General features: G+C 41.7%; 1 protein-coding gene across 8 annotated transcripts in view; it reads left to right on the forward strand.

Annotated features, from left to right (window-relative positions):
* Positions 1 to 14,938: 14,938 nt before the first annotated feature.
* The window catches only part of LOC1270538 (armadillo segment polarity protein), a 58,569-nt gene continuing 49,513 nt past the window's right edge, over positions 14,939 to 23,994 (forward strand). For 4 of the 8 annotated variants that reach the window (XR_009764702.1, XR_009764705.1, XM_061643285.1 and 1 more), the window contains exon 1: positions 21,832 to 21,904. Coding sequence is in view for 6 of the 8 variants with exons in the window: in XM_061643285.1 (XP_061499269.1) it covers positions 21,874 to 21,904 (31 nt within the window). In the remaining 2 variants the exon portion in view is untranslated. Of the gene's footprint in view, positions 15,232 to 16,804; positions 16,915 to 17,528; positions 17,679 to 21,831; positions 21,905 to 23,994 lie in introns of those variants that run through there. The other 4 variants (XM_061643250.1, XM_061643255.1, XM_061643252.1 and 1 more) reach the window with 4 other exon arrangements.

Here is a 23,994-nt window from a genome sequence, read left to right on the forward strand (position 1 = left end):
TCGTTTGCTCTTGGCTGCAGCTTGCGGCAGGTTTCGGATAATTCTAAACCATGGGTGATTGATTCCGGTGCATCAAGCCATGCTGTTGCTGACCGTAGTTTTTTCAGCGAGATCCATAAAAGCGATATTCAATGGGTGAAACTAGCCGACGGTAAACGAGCACCAGTAGAGGGACAGGGATGCGGAACGGTAACATGTTACGATGAAAGCGATCAGTCCAGAGAGGTTAGCTTAAGCGTAGCGCTGTATACTCCCAGGTTATCTATGAACTTGTTGTCGGTGCCACAACTTGTTAAGAAACGTGCCGTTGTCACATTCGATGCAAATAGGTGTCGAATATCGAACGAAAAGGATACAATTGCCTTCGCCACTTTGATCGATGGATTGTATCGACTAAAACAGCCTAACGAGGTAGTCATGATCAATGAGAGCCGGCATAATAACGATTGTAGTCACGTTTGGCATAGACGGTTTGGTCACCGAGACAAGTACGCGATTAACCAATTAATTAAAGAAAAACTTGTAAATGGAATAAGGGTTAACGAGTGCGGCATAAATGAACCATGCGAATGTTGTATGAAAAGCAAAACAACGCGCACACCTTTTCCTAAAGAATCGTTATCTTCGACAAAAGCTCCAATGGATCTAGTTCACACGGACATTTGCGGTCCAGTAGAAGTTCCTTCAGCTAGCGGCTTCCGGTATTTCATGACGGTTATAGACGATTACTCGAGGTATTGCGTGCTATACTTCCTAAAACAGAAATCCGAAGTACCAAGCAAGCTGGAAGACTACGTGGCATTAGCAGAGAATCTGTTTGGACAGAAACCGAAGATTATACGTTCGGATCAAGGAGGAGAGTATTCTGGGCAAAAGCTTCGGGCGTTTTACAAAAGAAACGGCATTCAAGCCCAATTTACAGCGGGGTACAGTCCACAACAGAATGGCGTCGCGGAGCGTAAAAACCGCTATCTCGTGGAAATGACCAGGTGTATGCTTTTCGATGCTAACCTTCACGAGCGTTATTGGGCCGAGGCGTTGAATACTGCCGTCTACTTACAAAATATTTTGCCTACTAAATCCACAAAGCTGACACCATATGAGATTTGGCATGGAGTGAAACCGGAGGTGGGGCATCTAAAGATTTTCGGGTGCAAGGCGTGGGTCCACATACCAAAGGAAAAACGAAAGAAGCTTAGTGCCACTGCAAGACAACTAACGTTTGTCGGATACTCTGGCGAACACAAAGCTTACAGATTCCTAGACCAAGGGACCCAACGCATCATCACCAGTAGAGACGCAAGATTCATTGAAAGTTACTCCGAACAAACGAACAATAAAGCAACCAATGAAGAAGACAGTCATGAAGAGATCGTATACGAATCAATACTGAAAAGAAACAGTCCGATTGATGATCCTATCGAAGATTACGCTACGAGCGAAGATACAGATCATTTCGATTCGGCGAACAGCGACGATGATAGCTCATCATCGACTAACACGACAAACGAGCCAAGAAGGTCAACTCGTACAACCAGAGGGATACCTCCGCAGCGCTACATAGAAGTCACCGGTTGCGCAAGTGACGAAATGGGAGAACCTCGAAGTTACACAGAGGCCATCCAAAGCCCAGAAAAGAGCGCTTAGCAATCTGCAATGGAGGAGGAGATCAATTCTCTTCACGAAAACGAAACATGGGAGTTGGTAAAGCCACCACCTGGGAGGAAAATAGTCGGCTCTAAATGGACGTACAAGAAGAAGCTCGATGAGAATGGCCAAGTTGTACGATACAAAGCGAGACTAGTAGCACAAGGCTTCTCACAGCAGTACGGTACAGACTACGACGAGGTGTTCGCTCCCGTGGCAAAACAGACAACACTAAGAACAGTTTTGTCAGTAGCAAACCGCACAAACATGATCGTCAAACACCTCGATATTAGATGTGCATATCTTTATGCTGACCTGAAAGAGGAAGTGTACATGAAACAACCCCCAGGGTTTCATGAAAACGACGATCTGGTCTGTAAATTGAAAAGAAGCCTGTACGGCTTAAAGCAGTCAGCACGAGCATGGAACAAGAAGATCGACGGAACGTTCAGAAGAATGGGGTTTAAACCTGGTGAAGCAGATTCATGCCTGTATACCCGTAACAGCGCAGGTAAGCGATGCTTCATACTTATCTATGTCGACGACATGTTAGTAATTTCCGACACGCTTCAAAAGGAGTTCAAGGTCTCGAACCTAGGAGACATACGACAATTCCTCGGGATACATGTAGAAAAGGTAAACGGCATTTACACCCTAAATCAGAAAAGCTACATCGAAAAGATTGTTGATCGCTTCGGACACGAGAACACTAAACCGTCAAAGGTACCAATAGATCCCGGGTACATAAAGCAAAAGGAGGAGAATCTCATGGAAACCAATACCTCGTACAGATCGTTGGTTGGAAGTTTGCTATATGTAGCGGTGAATACTCGGCCTGACATATGCATCAGTACATCTCTATTGTGCAGGAAAGTTTCAAACCCGACTGATCGGGATTGGACTGAAGCAAAACGTGTCCTACGCTACCTTAAGGGCACAAAGAATCTGCGCCTTCACTTGGGCAATGGACAGGGACATCTAGAGTGCTTTGCCGACGCCGATTGGGCTGGCAACGAGCAAGACAGAAAATCCAACTCAGGATTTCTCATCAAGTACGGTGGAGGGTTGGTAAGCTGGGGAACCAGGAAGCAAACGTGCGTTTCACTTTCTTCAACAGAAGCCGAATTCGTGGCATTGTCTGTATGCTGTCAGGAACTGCTATGGATCAAAAGGCTGCTAGGCGACCTCGGTGAGCAAAACCAAAAACCAACCGTCCGTCGGGGAGGATAACCAATCGTGCATCAAGATGGTCGAATCAGATCGAATCGACAGCCGCTCCAAACACATCGACACAAAACATGCCTTCACTAAGGACCTGCGGGAAAGGGGCGTCATCGAGTTGCGGTACCTGGTAATCGGACGAGATTTATATGGGATTTGACTGATAACGTCGGACGTGCGATTTCGTCGTAAAGTGGCTAAAACCGCCCCCTACTTGCAAAATTACTTGAATATTAGTGATATTTTAGCTGGAAATCACGAGATTCGACTTACGCGGAAATCCGAGATACGCGGTATTTTGCGGCCGTTTTCGGCCCCATAAACCGTGTATCTCGGGGACCGCCTGTAATTCGATTATTTCAGATAAAGTAGAAATGTCGCGCGAGACGAGTAGCTCTGTTGGCAAAATTGATCTACTTTTTGTCGTGCGCGACGTTTTCGCTCTATGTCTATTTGAACGGTGACGCATGCGGTTTCATACTGTCACCCGCTGCGGGTGTCAAATTCCATACATTTTCAGAAAACGCACGCACGCCCGCATCAGCGATTACCGCAGCCTGACCCAAGTTCCACAAATCCACTAAACGACCACTAAACGGGTTCTAAACGACTCAAGCTCTTAACCTAAACGGAATATAGAAAGACTTTGTTTAGCAGACGGCAAACGACTCATGCATTCTAAAAATAGCAAAAAGCTGGTAGCGCCATCTGTTGGATACCCCAATCATATTAACAGAGCGAAAACACCTTTACTGTTTGATGGTTGAAAGAGGAATGAACATTTTATTAACTACTATTAACTCAGCTATTTGTTCTTCAGTTGGCTGATATTGAAGTTTGATCTGTTTCTGTTGAATAAGGTCTCTCTCCTTTTGACCAGTAGTAAAGACACTGATCATGTCCACTTCGTTCAAAACTAATGCTAGTGATGAACGTATGGAATCGCAAATTCCAGCTCCGAGACGCCTGTTTCAATCCTTAAACGGCTTTTTTTTAGTTTGCAGACCAGTCCATTTCGCGCCTCAAAGCCAGACGGTTGCTTCATATAAATTTCTTCGGTCAGGCCGCCATTCAGGAACGCAGTCTTCACATCCATTTGATGAACATGTAGATTTCGCTGATTTGCCAGGCCCAACAATATTCTCAAGGTCGTCATCTTCGCCACAGGAGAATATTTTTCCGAATAATCGAACCCTTTCATCTGCGTAAATCCTTTCGCAACAAGTCGGGCTTTGTACCGGTCAATTTTTCTTTCACCATCACGCTTGATAGTGAACACCCATTTATTGCCGACAGGTCGTCGCCAGCAGGCAGTTCTGTAAGGGCCCACGTTTGATTCTTCTTCAGCGATTCGAATTCGGCCTCGATTGCTTTCTCCTAAAGTGACCAATCATCTCGCTTTTTCAATTCATCTATATCACTTGGAATGCTGTCTACATACTCTTCAGCACTCAACGCAAACGCTGAAATATTGTAGTCCTTGTGCCAGTCAAGAGGTACACGATTTCTAGCACTTCGACGTACACCGTTTTCTTCGCAGATATCTTCAGCAGTTTCGTCAACCAACGTAGTATCCAGATCTTCATCCGAAGTAGCTTCCACATCATCGTTGTGTTCTGATAATACATCGTTGTGTTCTGATTGTACACCGTTGTTACAGTTTACTGCCTTAACTAATTCTGGTGGTTGGACTCGTTCATAAAATACAACTTGTTCATCTTTTTAAATTTTCATATCATCAGATGAAACGTCTCTGTTTATGCATTCGTTGAAAACAATATCTCTTGCAACGAACACCTTCTTTCCGTTCCAAACGCAATACCCATTCGGAGCATAGCCAACAAAATCGCCGTCTCGGATTTCACATCCAGCTTCTTGCGTTTTTCCTTGGGGATATGAATGAAACATTCTGAACCAAAAATGCGAAGGTTACTTACATTTGGCTTCCTTGCATTCCAGACTTCAAAAGGTGTGCGATGTCCATCCAGGGCAACAGTCGGGCTGCGGGTGATTAGGTATTAGTGATGGGCAAAACGGCTCCGAAGCCGGAGCCGGCTCCGACCGGCTCCAGGCAATTTCGGAGCCGGCTCCGGAGCCGGCTCCGCTCCGACGGCTCCGGAGCCGGCTCCGCTCCGACGGCTCCGGAGCCGGCTCCGCTCCGACGGCTCCGGAGCCGGCTCCACTCCGACGGCTCCGGAGCCGGCTCCACTCCGACGGCTCCGGAGCCGGCTCCACTCCGACGGCTCCGGAGCCGGCTCCACTCCGACGGCTCCGGAGCGGGCTCCGCACCAACGGCTCCGGAGCCGGCTCCGCACCAACGGCTCCGCTCCAACGGCTACGGAGCCGGTTTTAACACAAAAGACCAAAAAAACTTTTTCAATGAAGTTTCAATCGAGGTAATCCGTAAATAACGGAGTAGGTCATGTTTAAAAGAATTTATCAAAAAAATATCGATTAGTTTTGAATATTGTTAAGAAAGACGAGACTAACGAATGCTACACAACGTCATGCATGCCAATACTGCAATCATATCGTGTGTTAGCTTCCACACGTGCGAGAATATATATTCATTTATGGAACGGAGGCGTGAGTGTAGAGCCGTTAGTCCGGAGCCGGCTACGGAGCCGTTGGTGCGGAGCCGTTGGTGCGGAGCCGTTGGTGCGGAGCCGGCTCCGGAGCCGTAGGTGGGTGTGGGTGCGGAGTCGGCTCCGGAGCCGTCGGAGCAGAGCCGGCTCCGGAGCCGTTGGTGCGGAGCCGGCTCCGGAGCCGTTGGTGCGGAGCCGGCTCCGGAGCCGTCGGAGCGGAGCCGGCTCCGGAGCCGTCGGTGCGGAGCCGGCTCCGGAGCCGTCGGAGCGGAGCCGGCTCCGGGAAAAAGTCGGAGCCGGCTCCGGAGCCGTTAGTCCGGAGCCGGCTCCGGAGCCGTTGGTGCGCTCCGAAACGCCCATCACTATTAGGTATACTGCCGCATATACTGCTTCACCCCACAAATTTTCCGATACGTTGCTTCCAGCCAACATCGCACGTACTTTTTCGACAATGGTTCTATTCATCCGTTCACTCAATCCATTTTGCTCCGGTGTATACGGAACCGTCATCTCGTGCCTGATGCCACATTGCCGATAGAAAGATTTCATTTTCTTGCAGCTATACTCGCCTCCATTATCACAGCGAAAACGACACATCTTGGTTTGAAAATGTGCAGTAGCCATAGCTTCGTACGTCTCCAAATAATCGACAGCTTCATTCTTCGACTTCATCAGATAAACAACTGCCTGATGACTGAAGTCGTCCGTGAAAGTGATGAAGTAACGCATACTGTCCCACGTCGAAGGTGAGATGGGACCACAGACGTCGCTATGCACTAACTCTAACAAACGCGTAGTCCGCTTTCCTTCACGACTTACACCAAACGGTTCTCGAGTTTGTTTTCCAGCCTATCACTGATTTCGAGCTTTCTTAATTTTCGCTGCCAACTAGATCCAACCCATCAACCATTTTCTTATCGATAAGCTTCATCAGGTTTCCATTCCCAATGTGACCGTAACGTTGATGCCACAGCTGCAACTCCATGGAAACCTTTCCCGTTACCATAGCAGCATTTGGTGTTGCTAGGTAATGAAAGTCCATCGCGTACAGCGCACCATCCTGCTTACCGGTAGCAACGACACCTTGATAAGCATCTTCAACGGTTACTTTGCCTTTATGGAAAACCACCTTCTTTTCCGAATTTTTCAGCCGACGTAAAGACATCAGATTCAGCGTCAGCTCTGGAACAAAAAGAACGTTTTCCATGCGGATTTCAATTTTCTTACCATCAACAAAGGAGTAAACGTTGATCTCTCCGCGTTGTTTAGTGTTGTGACGAGTAGAAAACGCCCTTAGGCACTCAGGAGCTGCGCGCCTCGGAACGTGAGTGTGTTCGGGTTTAGTCAGGGATCGTGAAGACACTCTCGGATAAGCGGTCAAGCTAGTAGGAACACGATTAGGAAGTAAGCGGAATAAAAAGTATCCTGTTAGCTGTATGAGTAAACGCGTGTTGTTTTAACGTTTTATATTACGAACCACCCGAAAAACGTAACATTTAGCAACCAGGTTGACGCCTTTCTTCGCAGTTGCTATGCAGACGGGCTCATCTAGCATTTCCAGGTTTTTGAATAATTCTTTTCGATTCACCATATGATCTGAAGCTCCACTATCCAGATACCACCGTTGCAATTTTTCATTCAACGTCGACTCTGATCCTGTCACAAACGATACAGATGTCGTAGCAGCATTTGCCTTCATAGGTTTTCTTTTCTCAAAAAAATGTTCTGCATGCTCTTCAAGATGTTCGTTTTTCGGACAGTCAGCTCTCTTGTGCCCGAATCCACCACAGCTGAAGCACTTCAGACGAAATTTTCCTCTGGTCTTTCCAGCAAAAGTAACTTCTTCTGAATTTGGAATGCTCGAACTTCTTCCTCTCCGTTCGACTGGTGCATGAGTCGACGCAAATACGTGGGTCAGATACGTGGGTATCAACACCAACGACCATTACTCAAATCTCACTTGCTTCAGTGCTGGTGGTTTCCATTGGAGTTTAGTATTTAAACAATTGTATCGCCGTTCTAGTTCTAGCGATGCATAACTTCAATGCGAAACCATACAACAGTACAGAGGAAATGAGAAAGCTCTCCTCCAAGCGATGAAGCTCAAGTGGTTGGGGAATCCCACCAACAGATGGCGCCACCAGCTTTTTTGGTATTTTTAGAATGCATGAGTCGTTTGCCGTCTGCTAAACGAAGTCTTTCTATATTCCGTTTAGGTAGAGAACTTGAGTCGTTTAGAAGCTGTTTAGTGGTCGTTTAGTGGATTTGTGGCACTTGGGATAACGATTAGTTGTAATACGCCATCTATTGAGCAAATCAATCAAGCTATGCAGCATTCGTTTTTTTTCTATAGATATTTGACTTTCCAGTCGTTTAAGCAGAATCTGTGGCGCTTGTGGAGCCTTACTTTTACCAAAATGTTTGTATGTGTTACATACAATTGTTTACTAGTGTTGCAAACATTTGTATTAATCAAAACAATTTAAAGTTATCTTTTTTTCAAAAAGATTTTGAAATGAGTTAAGTTCGTCGAACGCACGAATTGTCACATTCGTCCGGTGTGACCGTTCAAATATACATAGAGCGCAAACGTCTCGCGCGACAAAAATAGCTCAATTTTGCCAACAAAGCTACTCGTCTCTCGCGACATTTCTGCTTCATCGGAAATAATCGAATTACAGTGGAGCGCCGTTTATCCGGGTACCTTTTATCCGGCTTTCCGTTTATCCGTGCTGTTGAGAAATGACAGCTCAATACAAAGGTGACATTGCGTTATGAGGAGGATATTCGAAAAAGCGGTTATAACCCAAGTGCCACAAATCCACTAAACGACCACTAAACGGCTTCTAAACGACTCAAGTTCTCTACCTAAACGGAATGTAGAAAGACTTCGTTTAGCAGACGGCAAACGACTCATGCATTCTAAAAATACCAAAAAAGCTGGTGGCGCTCTCTGTTGGTGGGATACCCCAACCACTTGAGCTTCATCGTTTGGAGGAGAGCTTTCTCATTTCCGCTGTCCTGTTGTATGGTTTCGCATTGAAGTTATGCATCGCTAGAACTAGAACGGCGATACGATTGTTTAAATACTAAACTCCAACGGAAATCACCAGCACTGAAGCAAGTGAGATTTGAGTAATGGTCGTTGGTGTTGATACCCACGTATCTGACCACACGACCATTCATGTAGATTTTTGCTCAGAAAGTTAGAAGGCTATATAGGTCATGATAAAATGAAACTTGTCGAAACACATTGCAAGAAAAGGATAGCAATATAATAATCAGTTTTAATACGCCATCTATTGATCAAACCAATGAAGCTGTGGAGCTTTCATTTTTTTCTATGGATATTCAATTTTCCAGTCGTTTAAGCTTAATCTGTGGCACTTGGGAAGAGCACATTGCCATAACAAAAAACACTATAATTCATGGCAAATTTCAAATATTCTCATTGGAAACATGAAGTTAATGAAAACTGGGTAATTTTTATCAGAAAATAAGAAAATTGTCCAAATCAGGAATTGGTAATAAAATAATCATTTGACTCATTACCCGTGTTATTGGCTTATCCGGGCGAGTTCAAGTCCCGAGAAGCTCGGATAAACGGCGCTCCACTGTATCAAGTTTGTTTACGAGTGAGATTAATACCAAACGCAAAAAATATATGTGAACACATTTTATTTTAATTCTAATTTTTGTGTGTTTGAAATATAAAACAAGTTAGTTGACTGAGTCAAATGAGCTACTTTAATCTTCGTGGTGTAAAATTTTGAGCTATTTTTTTTTATCTCGCGCGACGTTGTCGCTCTTTGTCTATTTGAACGGTGTAGAACTCTCAGGCTGGAAATAGACGAATCGAGATCGTCGCGGTACCGCGAAAATCGCGTATGACTTGAGCTGTCAATTCTGTTATAAAATCTGATAGATAGGCGAGATAATTGCGGTTCGTGTATGGAACCATCCGAGGTCTGGTGACGATTGAATGTGCCAAAAAGAAATAATGTTTATCAATTTTCGAATCAAATTGGTTATTTCACATAGTTTATGCAAAATAAAATACAAAACTCTTTTCCCTACACGTTTTTTCAAACGAATTCACCAGAAAAAGTGAAAACAATCGGTTCGCGCTACCGCGAAAATCTCAGGAATACCGAAGTTGGGTATCTCTGCGAAACAGCAGGCGCGATCGGAGGCGCGGAAGATTTGACAGCCCAACTGTTCTACAACTGTTATAAACAAGGCGCGAATTTCTCGGCACCGCGACGATCTCGGTTCGTCTATTTCCAGCCTCACCGTCCAAATAGACATAGAGCGACAACGTCGCGCGCGAAGAAAAATAGCTCAAAATTTCACTCGGTGTAGATCAAAGTAGCTCATTTGACTCAGTCAACCAACTTGTTTTTTATTTGAAAACACACAAAAATAGGTTAAAATGTGTTCAAATCTATTTTTTTTACGTTTGGCATTAATCTGGCTTGTAAAAAAACTAGATAATTCGATTATTTAGGATGAAGCAAAATTGTCGCGCACGACGAGTAGCTATGTTTGCAAAATTGAGCTACTTTTTGTCGCGCGCGACGTTGTCGCTGTATGTCTATTTGGACGGTCACGAGTAAGATAGTTCACGTGTTCGAGGAACTTTGCTCATTTCCAATTTTATGAATAAAAATCTGGCAGTTCGTAGTGCTCGCGCACTCTGCAAGTGTGAATGGCACACGAACTTTGTCAGCTACGCGTTGAAACCAAAAATATTTATTTTTTTATCTACTTTTTACTGTTTCAGGTAACGAAACTGTTTTTTTCACCTGTAAACAATTTTATATTCGGCCGGTCTGATGGTACAGTCGTCAACTCATACGACTTAACAACATGCCCGTCAACCCCAAGTGACATTTGCTCGAAATTGTTTTTCCATATCTGCTCGATTAGTACTAGATACACCTGAAATTATTGATTTGTGTCTAATCAAGTGTGTTGTAAACGCCAAGATTTATTATGTTCGTAAATTAGACTTTCTTCTATCGATGGACGATGCCGTCGAGCTCATTTTTCATTCATAGCTATGGTTTTTTATGAAAAACAAATACTAATTTTGTGCGACGTTATTTAATCAAAAACCGATATTATTTAAGTATAAAATGGCTACATGACCAATAATAACGATAGGAAACATCATTTCCGAGCGAATCTAGAAGAAAGCAACAAAAAAGCCACATAACTGTTTATTTCAAAAGACTAAAATAAGTCACTAAAAGCCACTTCTCTAGTTGTTGTTGACGGTTGTTGTGCCAAAAAAAAGGGAAAAAAAATGTATTTAACGCATATATATATATATATATATATATATATATATATATATATATATATATATATATATATATATATATATATATATATATATATATATATATATATATATATATATATATATATATATATATATATATATATATATATATATATATATATATATATATATATATATATATATATATATATATATATATATATATATATATATATATATATATATATATATATATATATATATATATATATATATATATATATATATATATATATATGTATATATATATACCCAAATAGCCAGAATTGCTTAAGCAGCTCATTTTGGCACGCTAAAGATCGCTGCTCTAATTCGCCTTTTGCAGTAGATAAACAGCATCAAAGTTCTATGTGGGTCTTTCAAACAGCGCCTAAGCAGCTTCCTTATGCCACGATGCCAGGGATTATTTTTCTTTGTGTTTTATTTTCAAGCAAGCGTCATCGATGAAATAAACAACAAAATTTGTTTGGTTTAAACACATATGTATATTTTTAAATCTTTTGTATTGATAAATTACACAAATTTTTACACAATTTACTGATAATTCACAATCGCTTCACTCAATATTCATTCTTCAAGTAACGAATCTAACTTGTGCAGCAGCAATGAGATTATTGCCGGCGTCCGTCTTTGACACTTTGACAAGAGCCACCTTGAACCGATGTCATGCATTAAAAAGCTATAAAGTTCCACCAAGTTCAGTACCCTTTCTTAACAAGCCTTCAAGTTCCATCATGAACCCTACGCATAGTGCTAATCAGCCGCAAAGTTCCAAAGAGTACCATGTGCCTGTTAAAAAGCTCCATAGTTCCGCAAAGTACCGTCTATCTCTTAATCAGCCACAAAGTACGACATCGGAACGATTTTTCGTTAAACAGCCCTAAATCAGCTATAAAGTACGAGCTGGCTATTTGGGTATTTTCATAGGCCACAAGTCATTTAAACCGTCAAATCCTTGAGTGCGTCGAGATTTCGTTCCTATTTCGTTATATAGTAGAACGTCGATTATTCGGGCAGCTCGGGACCTTACTGATACCGGTTATTCGATTTCCACGAATAATGATCCAAAACATGTCAGATTAATATAAAAATTATAAACTTTACCTAGTTTACTGAGAATTCACCTTAAACCAATCGATTAATCACTGCTAGAATATTTTTGAATCATAGATAATAGATTTAACAATTGTTTTTTTTTTATCAAAAATGAAGTTAAAAAATATCACTATCCTCTAGAACAGGGGTCTCCAAACTTTTCAGTTCGCGGGCCGCATTGCTTCACAATCAACCTTGTTGAGGGCCATTTTGACGCTACCTTTAGAATGAGTGGAAGTTCAAATCTCGTTTTAATAAGAAAATACTATTGAAATCAGAATCTACGTAGGCGTGACGTGCAGATAGGTGAACGCACTTTTGAAGTCGTCCCACAATTCACCTATCTGGGATCAAAGGTCAGCAACGACAATAGCATGGAAGCTGAGTTGCGCGCAAGGATGCTGGCTGCCAACCGGTCATTCTACAGCCTGAAAAAGCAGTTCACCTCAAAGAACCTGTCGCGACGGACGAAGCTGGGACTATATAGTACCTATATCAAGTACGTACGTCAAGTACGTTAAGTACGTCAAGTACGCCTCTGAGACATGGACACTGTCCAAATCTGACGAAACCCTCTTAGCCGCGTTCGAGAGGAAGATGCTCAGAAGGATACTTGGCCCCGTATGTGTGGAAGGACAATGGAGGAGCCGCTATAATGACGAGCTATACGAGATGTACGGCGACCTCACTGTCGTACAGCGTATAAAGCTCGCCAGGCTCCGGTGGGCTGGCCATGTTATACGCATGGAAACGGACGACCCAGCCCGTAAAGTCTTTTTAGGCCGTCCACAAGGACAGAGGACGCGTGGTAGGCCCAAATTGAGGTGGCAAGATGGCGTGGAGGCGTCCGCCATTAAGGCCGGGATAACGGACTGGCAGACGAAGGCGCGAGACCGTGAGCGGTTTCGGACACTCCTGAGGCAGGCCAAGACCGCAAAGCGGTTGTAGCGCCGGATAAGTAAGTAAGTACTATTGAAATATATCAAATTTCTGCAGCTATCTTTTATTGAATCTTGATTTTCACCTTCGGAAGTAAAAAAAATAATCTGTTGGAAAAGAAAGCTATTTAATTTAACCTTAACCCAGCCCTCGCGGGCCGCATTAAAGGCGCTTGAGGGCCGCATGCGGCCCACGGGCCGTAGTTTGGAGACCCCTGCTCTAGAAAGCTGCACAACAAATGTTTTTGCTACAGAAAATGATCGCCACGATTGGCCAACTGTCAAATTCATGCGCATGGTTAAGCCGCCCGCCGGTAAATAATAGGTATTATTGCTGTTTGTGATGTTTTTCTTTGTAACATGTGTTGACACATCCATGCAGAACGCAGCAAACAGATACAAGCGAACGTCACGCAATGCGTTGCGATACGCTGCGTCGGAACAAGTACCAAGCCCTTAGGCCCGTGTTTGTGCTCCATCGGATGCGATTTTATCGCACGTGCTGTCAAACGCTTTTTCGTATCATATTGCGATTATTTGGATGATTTTAATAATATAACGATGAAGATAGATAGATAGATAAAATCGGATGCGGCGTCCGACAAAATCATTTTTTTTTATTCCGTCGTACGACGAAATCGCACGTCCGACGTTATCAGTCAAATCTCATATAAAATTTTGACAGGCCTTCCGTTAAAATCGCATCCGATGGAGCACAGACACGGGCCTTAGGCAGCGGTAATCGCTACTGCGGGCGTGCGTGCTGTCAAGTTCGTCCGGTGTGAAAGGGCTCGAACTCGCGAACTGTCAAGTTCGTCCGGTGTGAAAGAGCTCTATTCTGCTCCTTCTTTGTTGTGCCAATGCTTTTTAAGCGGAAATGAGATGGCATGCTCTTGCCCATATAGACGCCTTTCGCTCTTTCGCCGCATTCATTATTAAAAACCCCATTACCGCTCTCACATACTAACGTAAACCGGATAGCTCTTTCATCTCATTCATTCGTATACAGCTGGCAATAAGCGCACGCAATCGCTTCTCTCGCCTTTCCGCTACCCTAGCTCACGGGTCCAGAATGGACTACTAACTCCAGCAAACGGCTCGAACAGGCCAACCAGTTTTCCTCCATCCGTCTTACGTGTGGTCGAGAGCCCCCACGCATTGATGCGTTGTGAATATCTCTTGTCTCAACAACACTCCGTTTTCTGTCCGTGTGCGTGCGTTTACATTTGTGGTGCGTTTTTTTCAGTTACAATACTAATGTGTGATCAAAATCGTGATTATTCATGTCTTGATTTTCCACCCTTTTTGCTTAACTTGCGGGAAAATTCACTGTCACAAAGAGGGTGGGACGATCAGAGGGAAAGCATTCACACTCTGTAGTATACACTCTATCACACCACCCTGTTCATCGCGATTGGTGTGGTTTGTGATAGTGTGTGTGAGAGCGTACATACTAGTTAAATGTATGCTTTTGTGACTCTACGCGTGTGTTGTGTGCTTGCCCACTCGTAGCTGTTTAGTGTAGGCCCCTCTATTCGGTTAGGCCCACAGCAGCAGCCAAAGAGAGATGATGATGTACTGTTTTTGATGACATGTGCGGAATATTTACAGTTGATTTTTTGTTTTGTTTTTAAGGAAATGACCCATCAATAGGGTATATTCTAAAAGTGCATGTATACGAGAGCGTGTGAGGGCGCGTTTGTGTGTGTGTGTGTGCAAGAAACAATTTTTTGAAATCCAGCTAGTTTTCAATTTTTCTTTTTCTTGTTACAGCTGTAAGAAGGAGAAGAACAAAAAAAATCAACGAGTGTATGTGTGTACACGTAGCGTGTTTGTATGCGCGCGGAATCAATCAATAGACATTTTGTTTAGTGTGGAAAGTAGAGCTTCTCTTGCGTGTGTGTGTGTGTAGTGGCCGTGTTTTCGAGTTTTGGGACAAAAAACACCACCACCGCCGAACCCTCTGACACAACCGAAAAGGGTGTAAAGTGCATCAACCATCAAGCAGGTTCTTCCACGCACAGTCAATCAACCTTTTCCCGGGATTATCATCAATCGAAAAACGGTAGGTTTCACGCTGCTACGCTTCTCCCAAGACTTATGAGTGATATGTTTTTCAATGGTTTGTTTCTGGTTGGCTTGGCTTGGGGTACAAGGGTACTTGAAAATGCTTCGTGTGCATTACTGAGTGCATCCATTAAGTTTCATGCTGTTAACTGGATGTATGCACGAATGTTTCTGTGTTGGTGAAAAGGTGAACGTGAAATGTTTAGTGTGTTTGCTGTGTAAGAGCGGACGGTTACAGGGCAATTAAAACCAGTGTGAAGCGAAGCGAGAGGTTTTCTCGCATCAGCATCAGAGTCTGATTGAACACGCATCATACGAAGCATAAACCTTGGTATAACTCTTTGCCATGTTGTTTAGTTTTTTAAGGTTGTTTGTTTTAGTCATGAGTCACAGGTTCATCAACAATTAGATTAACATTATGAGTATTGTACTGCTTCTTTCTGCTATGTGGGCGAACTGGAAGCCAAACGTGTGCAGTCGGTTTTTTTTTGTTATTAACGAAGAATATCCTCATCAAAGTGAAATAAGTGATCAACAATCCCTGTCGCTTCTCTTTCTTCTCTATCCAGAGTAAGCTTGTTCGGTAGAAAAAGAGGCAAACCACCAATGCAAAAAGAAGCTACAAAAACGTCTTTCAATCAGCTATCGCACCCCCTCAACCACATCTTAAGGATTAGGATTCGTGGTTTCTCTCTTTTTCTCTTCACTTTTTTTATTATTGGTAAATACATCGGGCAACGCCGCCAACTTGGCCCGTGGCTATATCTTGAACTACTTCACCACATCACCCCCGTAAGCCAAACTACCTGTCTGGTGATGAAAAGACATGACTCAACTGCAATTCTTTTTTCTGCCGTTTCTCCTTTTCCCTCTTCCGCGGCCTCTCCCACCAGAACGGTGATTTCGTGACTGCAGATAGTGTGTGTGTGTATGTGTTTGTTGTACTATTTCCACACCGATCCCCTTGCACTTGCGAGAACGGGAAAAGCATCAGCTAGGTCCAAGAATGTAAACAGATCAAAATGGCGGCCACTGTGACGCGAAGGGCCGTGGTGGTACACACGACGTGATACACACGCTGGATTTTCATGCATGATTTCTTTTCTATCACATAGTGCTTGTGTGGGAATAATGAATTAACGAGTATATTTGGAGACGTAATTGAAATATTCTGTATAATCTGAATAATATTAATAATAAATATTTCATTAAATCCAATTTTACCTAAAAGGCCAATGCGCCAGCAGCCTTCTTAAAGTTTTGCCGAGTGGTCGTGCACAAAAGGTACAGGGGTCGGCAACGCGCGCGGTACAGATACTGCTAATGTGTTAGGATGTTGTTTTGTTGGAACGAATAATGCTTATGCTAAAGGAACAGTGAAACAAGTATTAATATTATTATTAACTATAAATATAAATTGATCAAATATTAATTATAACTTGATTAATAAGCGATCGAGAAAAATACGAAACAAACATACGTACAAAGCTAAGAAATAAAAGGATACCATAATGATGGCTACCGTATCAGCATACTGTATTTGAACTTTAGCATAAAGATCTAAAATAATGGTGAAAACAGACGGAATATTGAACAGAGTATTGAATATAAAAAAAGAAGAAAGAAGAAAGCTGTTACTCTTCCATTTTTCTGTCTTATTTGTTAAGCTCATACGGCCATACTTCATTCGCTATACAGTTGCAGGTGTTCATTGGGAAACACCATTGCAAATGGGTGCTCGCAATCAAGCTTTTGAAGCTTTCTTGCTAAAAGTGGAAGCCCTGTAAAGACTAAGAGAAAAACAAAAATCATTTCATTTATTTCATCATTTTATGAGTGCCGAGCCCTGACGTGAACGATTCGATGAGTGTGCGTGTGTTGAATCGTACCAGACACACCACTCTCTCACGGAAGTAGCCCACCGGAACGATTAATAAATCCATGCGGATGATGGGGCTGGAAGAACTGATTATAACTTCAGACGTTATTAGCAAGCCGTTTTAGAAAAGTTCTTGTAAGTGTTCTTATGGTGAAATGGTCCTTTGTTGCTTTTAAATCGAAGCGACTTGCCAAATGAGCTACTTCCCTTCTTGATTTGTGTGTGCGTGTGTGTATCACATTTCGGTTAGTGTATGTGTGTTATGTTTATGACTTTACGCTTGGAACAACAAGGGGTGTTTTTGTCAGAGGTCTGTAAGGTGTATACATACATACATACATACATACATACATACATACATACATACATACATACATACATACATACATACATACATACATATATACATACATACATACATACATACATACATACATACATACATACATACATACATACATACACACACACACACACACACACACACACACACACACACACACACACACACACACACACACACACACACACACACACACACAAATTCTCTTTTCTTCTCTTTCTCTTTTTCTCTCTCTCTCTCTCTCTCTCTCTCTCTCTCTCTATCTCCTTTCCTTTATTTTTCTTTTTTTACTTATTCACAAAGAACAGCTTCGGCCGTATTGCTTAGAGGACTTTTTCTTTGTATATGTGTACCAAACACACATGTCGGTTGTTTTCGCTTCGAGACTCATACAAAGAAACAGTATTCTGAGAGTTCGCGCAGTGACAGCCACAGCGTCCATATCCGTATATGAATCATCGGTCTGTTATTTGTATGAGTGTGCACAGTTTTAAAATTCCGCTTAGGTCCGGACCATGCCAGGCACTGGTTTCACTTGGTGAAGGAAAAGCGAGAGGCATGTGAATATATACGTATTTAATAAACATGTCATGGCATAACCTTTATACCAGCAATAGACATAAACGAACTAGCGCCACACGAAAAAACAAGCTGTGCAATGGTGCAATGTAGCTGTTCAATAATATAAGGTTTCGAGTCATATAACGGTACAGTTCAATTAGTTTAGAGAATGTTTCAAACCGGTAGTGGAATCGTGTAAGCATTCTGTGGAGGTTTGCAATCATACAATTAATGGATCGTTGCAACCGAGTTGTGGAATTTTGCAATCATACTGTGGAGCGGCTGTCAGACTGTGGGTGCCGGTGTAAAAAAGTTTCGTGTTGATACCGATGACGTTTTCTAAAAAATATCATTTTTAGTTGTTTTCGTATGGCATTTAGCAGTACACACGATGCACTAAATAAATCCTGCCGCGGTGTCATAATTAAACATGATAAATAAATAAAATTAACGAAAATGTTTTGGGCTATTTACAGCGGCACCGGCAGTCTGATGACAGCTCCACAGTATGCATGCAAAATTCCACTAGCCGTTTGAAACATTCCCTTACCTACCCGGTTGAACTATTCCGTTATATGACTCGAACCCTGTAAGCAGTACAGATATTTCTCGATATACGCGACAAGGAACTAACATCAACAATCACGGATTCCCTGGCACTAATGAAAGTCGAACTAATTAAAGAGTTACCTTTTAGGGAGAAAAGGGTTGTTGCCCCGACTAATATCCGTGCCTTAGAGTCAACACGCACACAGTTGTACGAAGGCACTCATCTCGGACCACACTCACGCATTCAACGGGAAATACTCGAAAATCGCAACAGACCACTACTGCGAGGCACTAACACTGATGATAATGGTATTAAGATAAAAACCGTGGCTAATCCTGAACCTCGTTTTTGGCTATTTTTTACCAACATCAGTCCTGATGTGACTCCCGACGATATGGCAAATTGGGTTAAATCTAAGCTCAATACAAACGATATACATGTTCGCCGGTTAACCAAGTATGATGCGGATCTGAGCCGACTAACATTCGTTTCCTTCAAAGTCGGCATCCCATCAACTTTGAAGAATGAGGCTCTGACTCAAAACACTTGGCCAGCTGAAGTTGCGTTTCGTGAATTTACCGGTTTCTCGTTCGCAACGGGGGTTTCAGTTTCCATACCAACCACACGCATTGCAACAACATCAACAGCAACCACCGGCTCCACAGTCGCCGCCACTAATCGACGCACAATCACCAATACTCACCTCATCGCCCCCGCATCTTTCGTCTTCATCTCCACCAGCATCCCCGTCACTGCATTACAACCTACGCAGCCAAACCAACAACCCACCATAGACGAACATTTTGCTGCAACGTCTATAACAATACTTACATCAACGCCTGCAACAATACCAACAACAACAACATGTGCAATGCCTGCCTTTCCGTCTACATCGACTGTTATGGTCCTGTCTACTATTGTTCCCTTTCTCAGTCATACGCAACATTCAACAACACTCAATATTTACTATCAAAACATCTCTCGCTCTATCTTCATCGGTGCAATCTACATACCCCCTTCTCTCGCCAAAAAAACCAAAATACGCTCAGTGCACTTGATGCAACGATCGATAGTATAGTGACGAGGATGAACATGATCAAAACATGATCGTATGCTGCTTTTTGGAGACTTTAATCGAGCGGATTTTTCTTGGATACACGACACAATACATCAGTATTTTCGTGCACAAGTTTCCCCATACATCCGTTGATGCGTTTTTCTACATTATTAGTTTTTATAACTTGCGTCAGCTCAGTGGCATTTTAAATAATCGGAATGTTCAATTAGACCTAATTTTCTACTACTCTCCTCATGATAACTACGCGTCTCACGTCAGTGTTCCTTCATTAGCGGCTTCTCCTCTATTACCTGAAGATCAGCATCACCCAGCATTAGAATTGTGTACTTCTATTAATCACACATCCGTTAATCAGTTGTCGACTCATGTTAGGAGTAATACAGGGAACCTCTATTGCTCATATAATTTTAGAAAGTGTGATTTTCAAAAACTTAATAATTTGCTGTTAGATACCGATTGGTCACGTGTGCACTCGGCACCTTCGCTGAACGAAGCGGTCTCTATTTTCACATAGCTAGTGTCTTCAGCTTTTCCATTGTGCTGTCCTTTACGTAAAGCCCCTTCTTTTCCTCCCTGGTCCAATTCAATCCTTAAATCCATGAAACGTGATAAGCAGCGCTACTTACGCGACTATCGGGAATACCGTAATCCACACACTAAACGACTGTTCAAATATGCAGCAACGGCGTATCGCATTTATAATCGGACCCGTTATAAGTCCTACATTGCTTTCTTGCAATACCGATTTACTTTTCACCCAATACAGTTCTAACTAATCGACCACTGCGGTGAATTGATAATTGATAATATAGATGCTCCAGACTTGCTTTCCCAACTTAGTTGGTATGTTCCTTCCAGGTGTTTAAGAAATTGGACTGCTCTTGCAATACCTTTCCGCAATACAGCGTTTGGCATTAACGACCCGTGGCTAATTTGTTTGCGTCAATTCAATGAACAGTACCGGGATTTTAATTTCCAATTTTATATTCCGGCTCGTTGTTATTTTTTCTAATTATGTCTTTTTTATTCTTAATTTTTTTTTGTTTTAAATATTTTCTTCTTATCCGCTGCTTATTTTCCTTTCACTATGGATTTCCATTCTGTTACATCCTTTTCTATTTCCCCTTAGTTTAATAAAGTTTCAGTTAGTTTAGTACCAATAGGGCCAACTAGGTTTTTAAGCAATTATATGTTCAACCCCTGAGGCAGACATATTGAAACTAATAAATAAAATGAAATACACGATTTTTTTAATTTGAAAATCCTTTGAGCAAATTGTACTGATTTGGACACATCAAATGTCAAATAGTAAAATAAATTCTCTTTTGGTCGAATTTAAAAAAAAACTTATGCTAAAAGGCTCAAAATTGCTATCTTCAGTTGAATTCAGAAAAATTACCAAATTTAGTGGCTAAAACTTACCACTTGAAGTAAAATGATATGAAAATTAGCTAGACTTTGTCAACAAAAATCTAAATTCCACTTACGCGAATAAATGATATGCTACCGCCTCTGGTCCGCGTATTAATAGCATATATAGTGGAATATTAGTAAATGCGAACCCATGTCGGGCATGTTTTAAGCCGCACGAGTTGACGAATGTACGTACCACTAGACCGGCAACTGCGGTTTCTACTCAACTGAAAAATGCATGAACAATGTAGCGAGCTCTGTCTTGTAGAAGGCTGTCCAGAATTGTTCACTCGACCACTTTCGTCCAGTGGCATCTTATTCTTAAATCTTCGTAGAGTAGATTTGATCCCAATGATCGTGAAGTTGCAATAAAAAGAGCCGACGAACTTTCGCATTGATCCGAACCTTAGATGGTGTGCTTATAGTGAGCTTTTGTGAAGCTCGGTGCAATGGATAAAAATAGAACGATGGAACGACTAGATCGTTAGATCGTTGGAGTTCGAAAATCGTTAGAACCCATCTGTACTGAGAAGAGTGTTCATAGTGAGAAGAGTTGCAAATCGTCTCACGTGCCGCGTGTGAAAGTATTAGATTTCATTATTGCGATAATGCTTACGCAACTAGCGAGCTTTGCACTCAGTCGGAATAGGAATTTTTCATCGATCGTTTTTTAATGTCTCTCTGGGGTGCGGAGGGTATTTTTGTTTTCGGGAAAGTATTTTTTTCCAACTAGACCATACCACGTTAGGGATCACCTATATTTACAGGAATCTATCAGATCCATTAAAAGATAAAGATATGTTGGAGATTACGCATAGAAATTCGCTTTAACGAGATCGTTTTATTACAAATCAATCGTTTCATGTTAGGCTCAATAGTTAATGTATGCATGTTTTCAAACTCGAATATTTAAAATATCATTATGTTTCACATTTTTGTCGTTTTATTTTTCATGCTCTACCTCGTTCATTTGGTTGGATCAATGGTGGGAATGCCCATACACACGCACCTTACCTCTACAATCACACTCGACCGTAAAAAAAACCCGACGCTGTCGTCGTTTGCATCCAACTAACCGATCCACGATCAACACCATCGCGCTTACACCCCAAGGCTTGGCAGTCGATCGCGCCCGCCTGTTGAAGCAGCATGAGTTATCAGATGCCGCAAAACAGATCAAGTAAGTAGAACTTATTATGTACACGGAATCCATTATGATTTAGGCGTTAATTTTGTCTTTCGGTTCCCTTTTTGGATTACACATTCCATTACATTTTCAGCTAATCATTAAGTCCTACCTTCAATATAGTGCTTGCACGATTCCATTAATTCCGTTGAAATATTCCAGCAAGTGATAAAACTGTTACATTATATCAAGAATCTCCAAAAATACGGCATTCGGACCCTCGTGAGCCTTTAATGCCATCCGTGATGATCTTATAAAGGTATTGAAATTTCCTCAACGGATATGAATCCGGTGGGAAAGCTGAGATTGGAGGCTTACCATCCGACTTAGCCGATGAACAAGCAAACACTTACAGGGTTGGGTTCGTGTGATTAAATGTCGATCTTTATTAAACTTTAAATTCGTCAGCGATTCGCGTCGTTTATGTTTTTACTGGGGCGGTCCCATGGTACAGTCGTCAACTCGAACGACTCAATAACATGCCCGTCATGGGTTCAAGCCCAGAATGGACCGTCCCCCCGACTATCCGGCTACGTGGTAATGAAGTAAGTCTCGAAAGCCTGTATAGACCGGCATGTCCGCGTAGGATGTTACGCCAAATAAAAGAAGAAGAAGAAGCTTAAACACCTGCAAAAATGAAAAAAAATGTATCAACAAGAAACCCGATTTGTTCACTTGTAAATTATGCACTACGACCAAAAGGACAGTTGTAAACAAAGCATCCATGGCATACTGCGATATATGGTGCACCGTTGGGTAGTTGTACTAATTATGCACATTTTAGACGAAATAATGGTAAATTTTAATGTGAGGTCGTTAAATAATTAAGATTATCCACCAAAATGAGGATGTTATGAAGTTAGTTAGTTCTTTTATTTCCATTTTTAAATTTCATTAGTAAGTACAACAGTTTGAAATCTAACGCGATAATGGGTACGAAACTATGTTCTTTCCTCATTGAATTCTAATCTTAATGGCAATCTTGGCCGGAAGGACTTAGAATATTTCTAACAAAAGCTAAATTAAGGAACAAATTGGTTAAGGGGAAAAAATATAATTGGAATTGAAAACCCCTTGGCTGAATACAAGACTTATACTAATTTTTGCTGCTTATGATACTATGTACAGGCCTTAACATAAAAATAAAAATAATAATAGTAATTGTAAACCTAAAATTATATTTTTAAGAGTTCAATTTTCTTAGTATTTGTAGTGGGCTAGTTGTGCACTTAGCGTTATAATTTGATTTCAACCTGGCTAATATTTCCACTATTGTGGGAATGTTACATTCGATGTGTAATGCAGCTGTGTTGTACCACCGAGGGACTTTAAGGATAGCTTTCAAAAATTTGTTTTGGGCTCTTTGTAATTTTAATTTGTGTGACTGGGCACAATTTGACCAATTGGGAGAGGCGTATGTCATAATAGGTCTAACACATGCTTTGTACAATAGCATTTTGTTTTTGAAATTTAATTTCGATTTCCTGTTAAGAAAACTGTACAGAATTCTAAATAGTTTTTCACATTTTACAGTAACATTTTCTGTATGATATCCGTATGTCAGTCGTTTATCTAGTATTAGTCCTAGGTATTTAGTCTGATTTTTCCAAGGAATTTCATAATCGTTAATTGTTAGTTTAGTACTTGGAAGCTTCCGAGCACAGGTATACCTAGTGAAGAAGATAGCTTCCGATTTGTTTCCATTTAATTTAAGTTTCCATTTTGTGCAGTATTTACTATATTTTTTCAGAGCAGTATTTAAATTTCTAATTATTGTTTTTGGACTTTTCGCTGATGATGAAAACGCAACATCGTCAGCATAAAAGAATTGTTCACAGCTCTTCATGTGGGGTATGTCTGAGGTATATATATTAAACAGTAAAGGCGACAGAACGCTGCCTTGAGGAACACCTGCCTTTGGCGTATATGTGCTAGATGTACTGTTTAAAATATGTAGCGGAATTTGGGGCAAGTGTGCCATACGGGGCAAGAGTGCCACCAAGCATTTTTCATTAAAAACTTTAGTTTAATGATCAATTGTGTATACAGTTGGTTCCTTTCCAATGACTAGGTATACTGAGCCG

The sequence above is a fragment of the Anopheles gambiae genome, chromosome X, assembly GCF_943734735.2.
Source record: "Anopheles gambiae chromosome X, idAnoGambNW_F1_1, whole genome shotgun sequence".
In the NCBI taxonomy this organism is placed as follows: domain Eukaryota; kingdom Metazoa; phylum Arthropoda; class Insecta; order Diptera; family Culicidae; genus Anopheles; species Anopheles gambiae.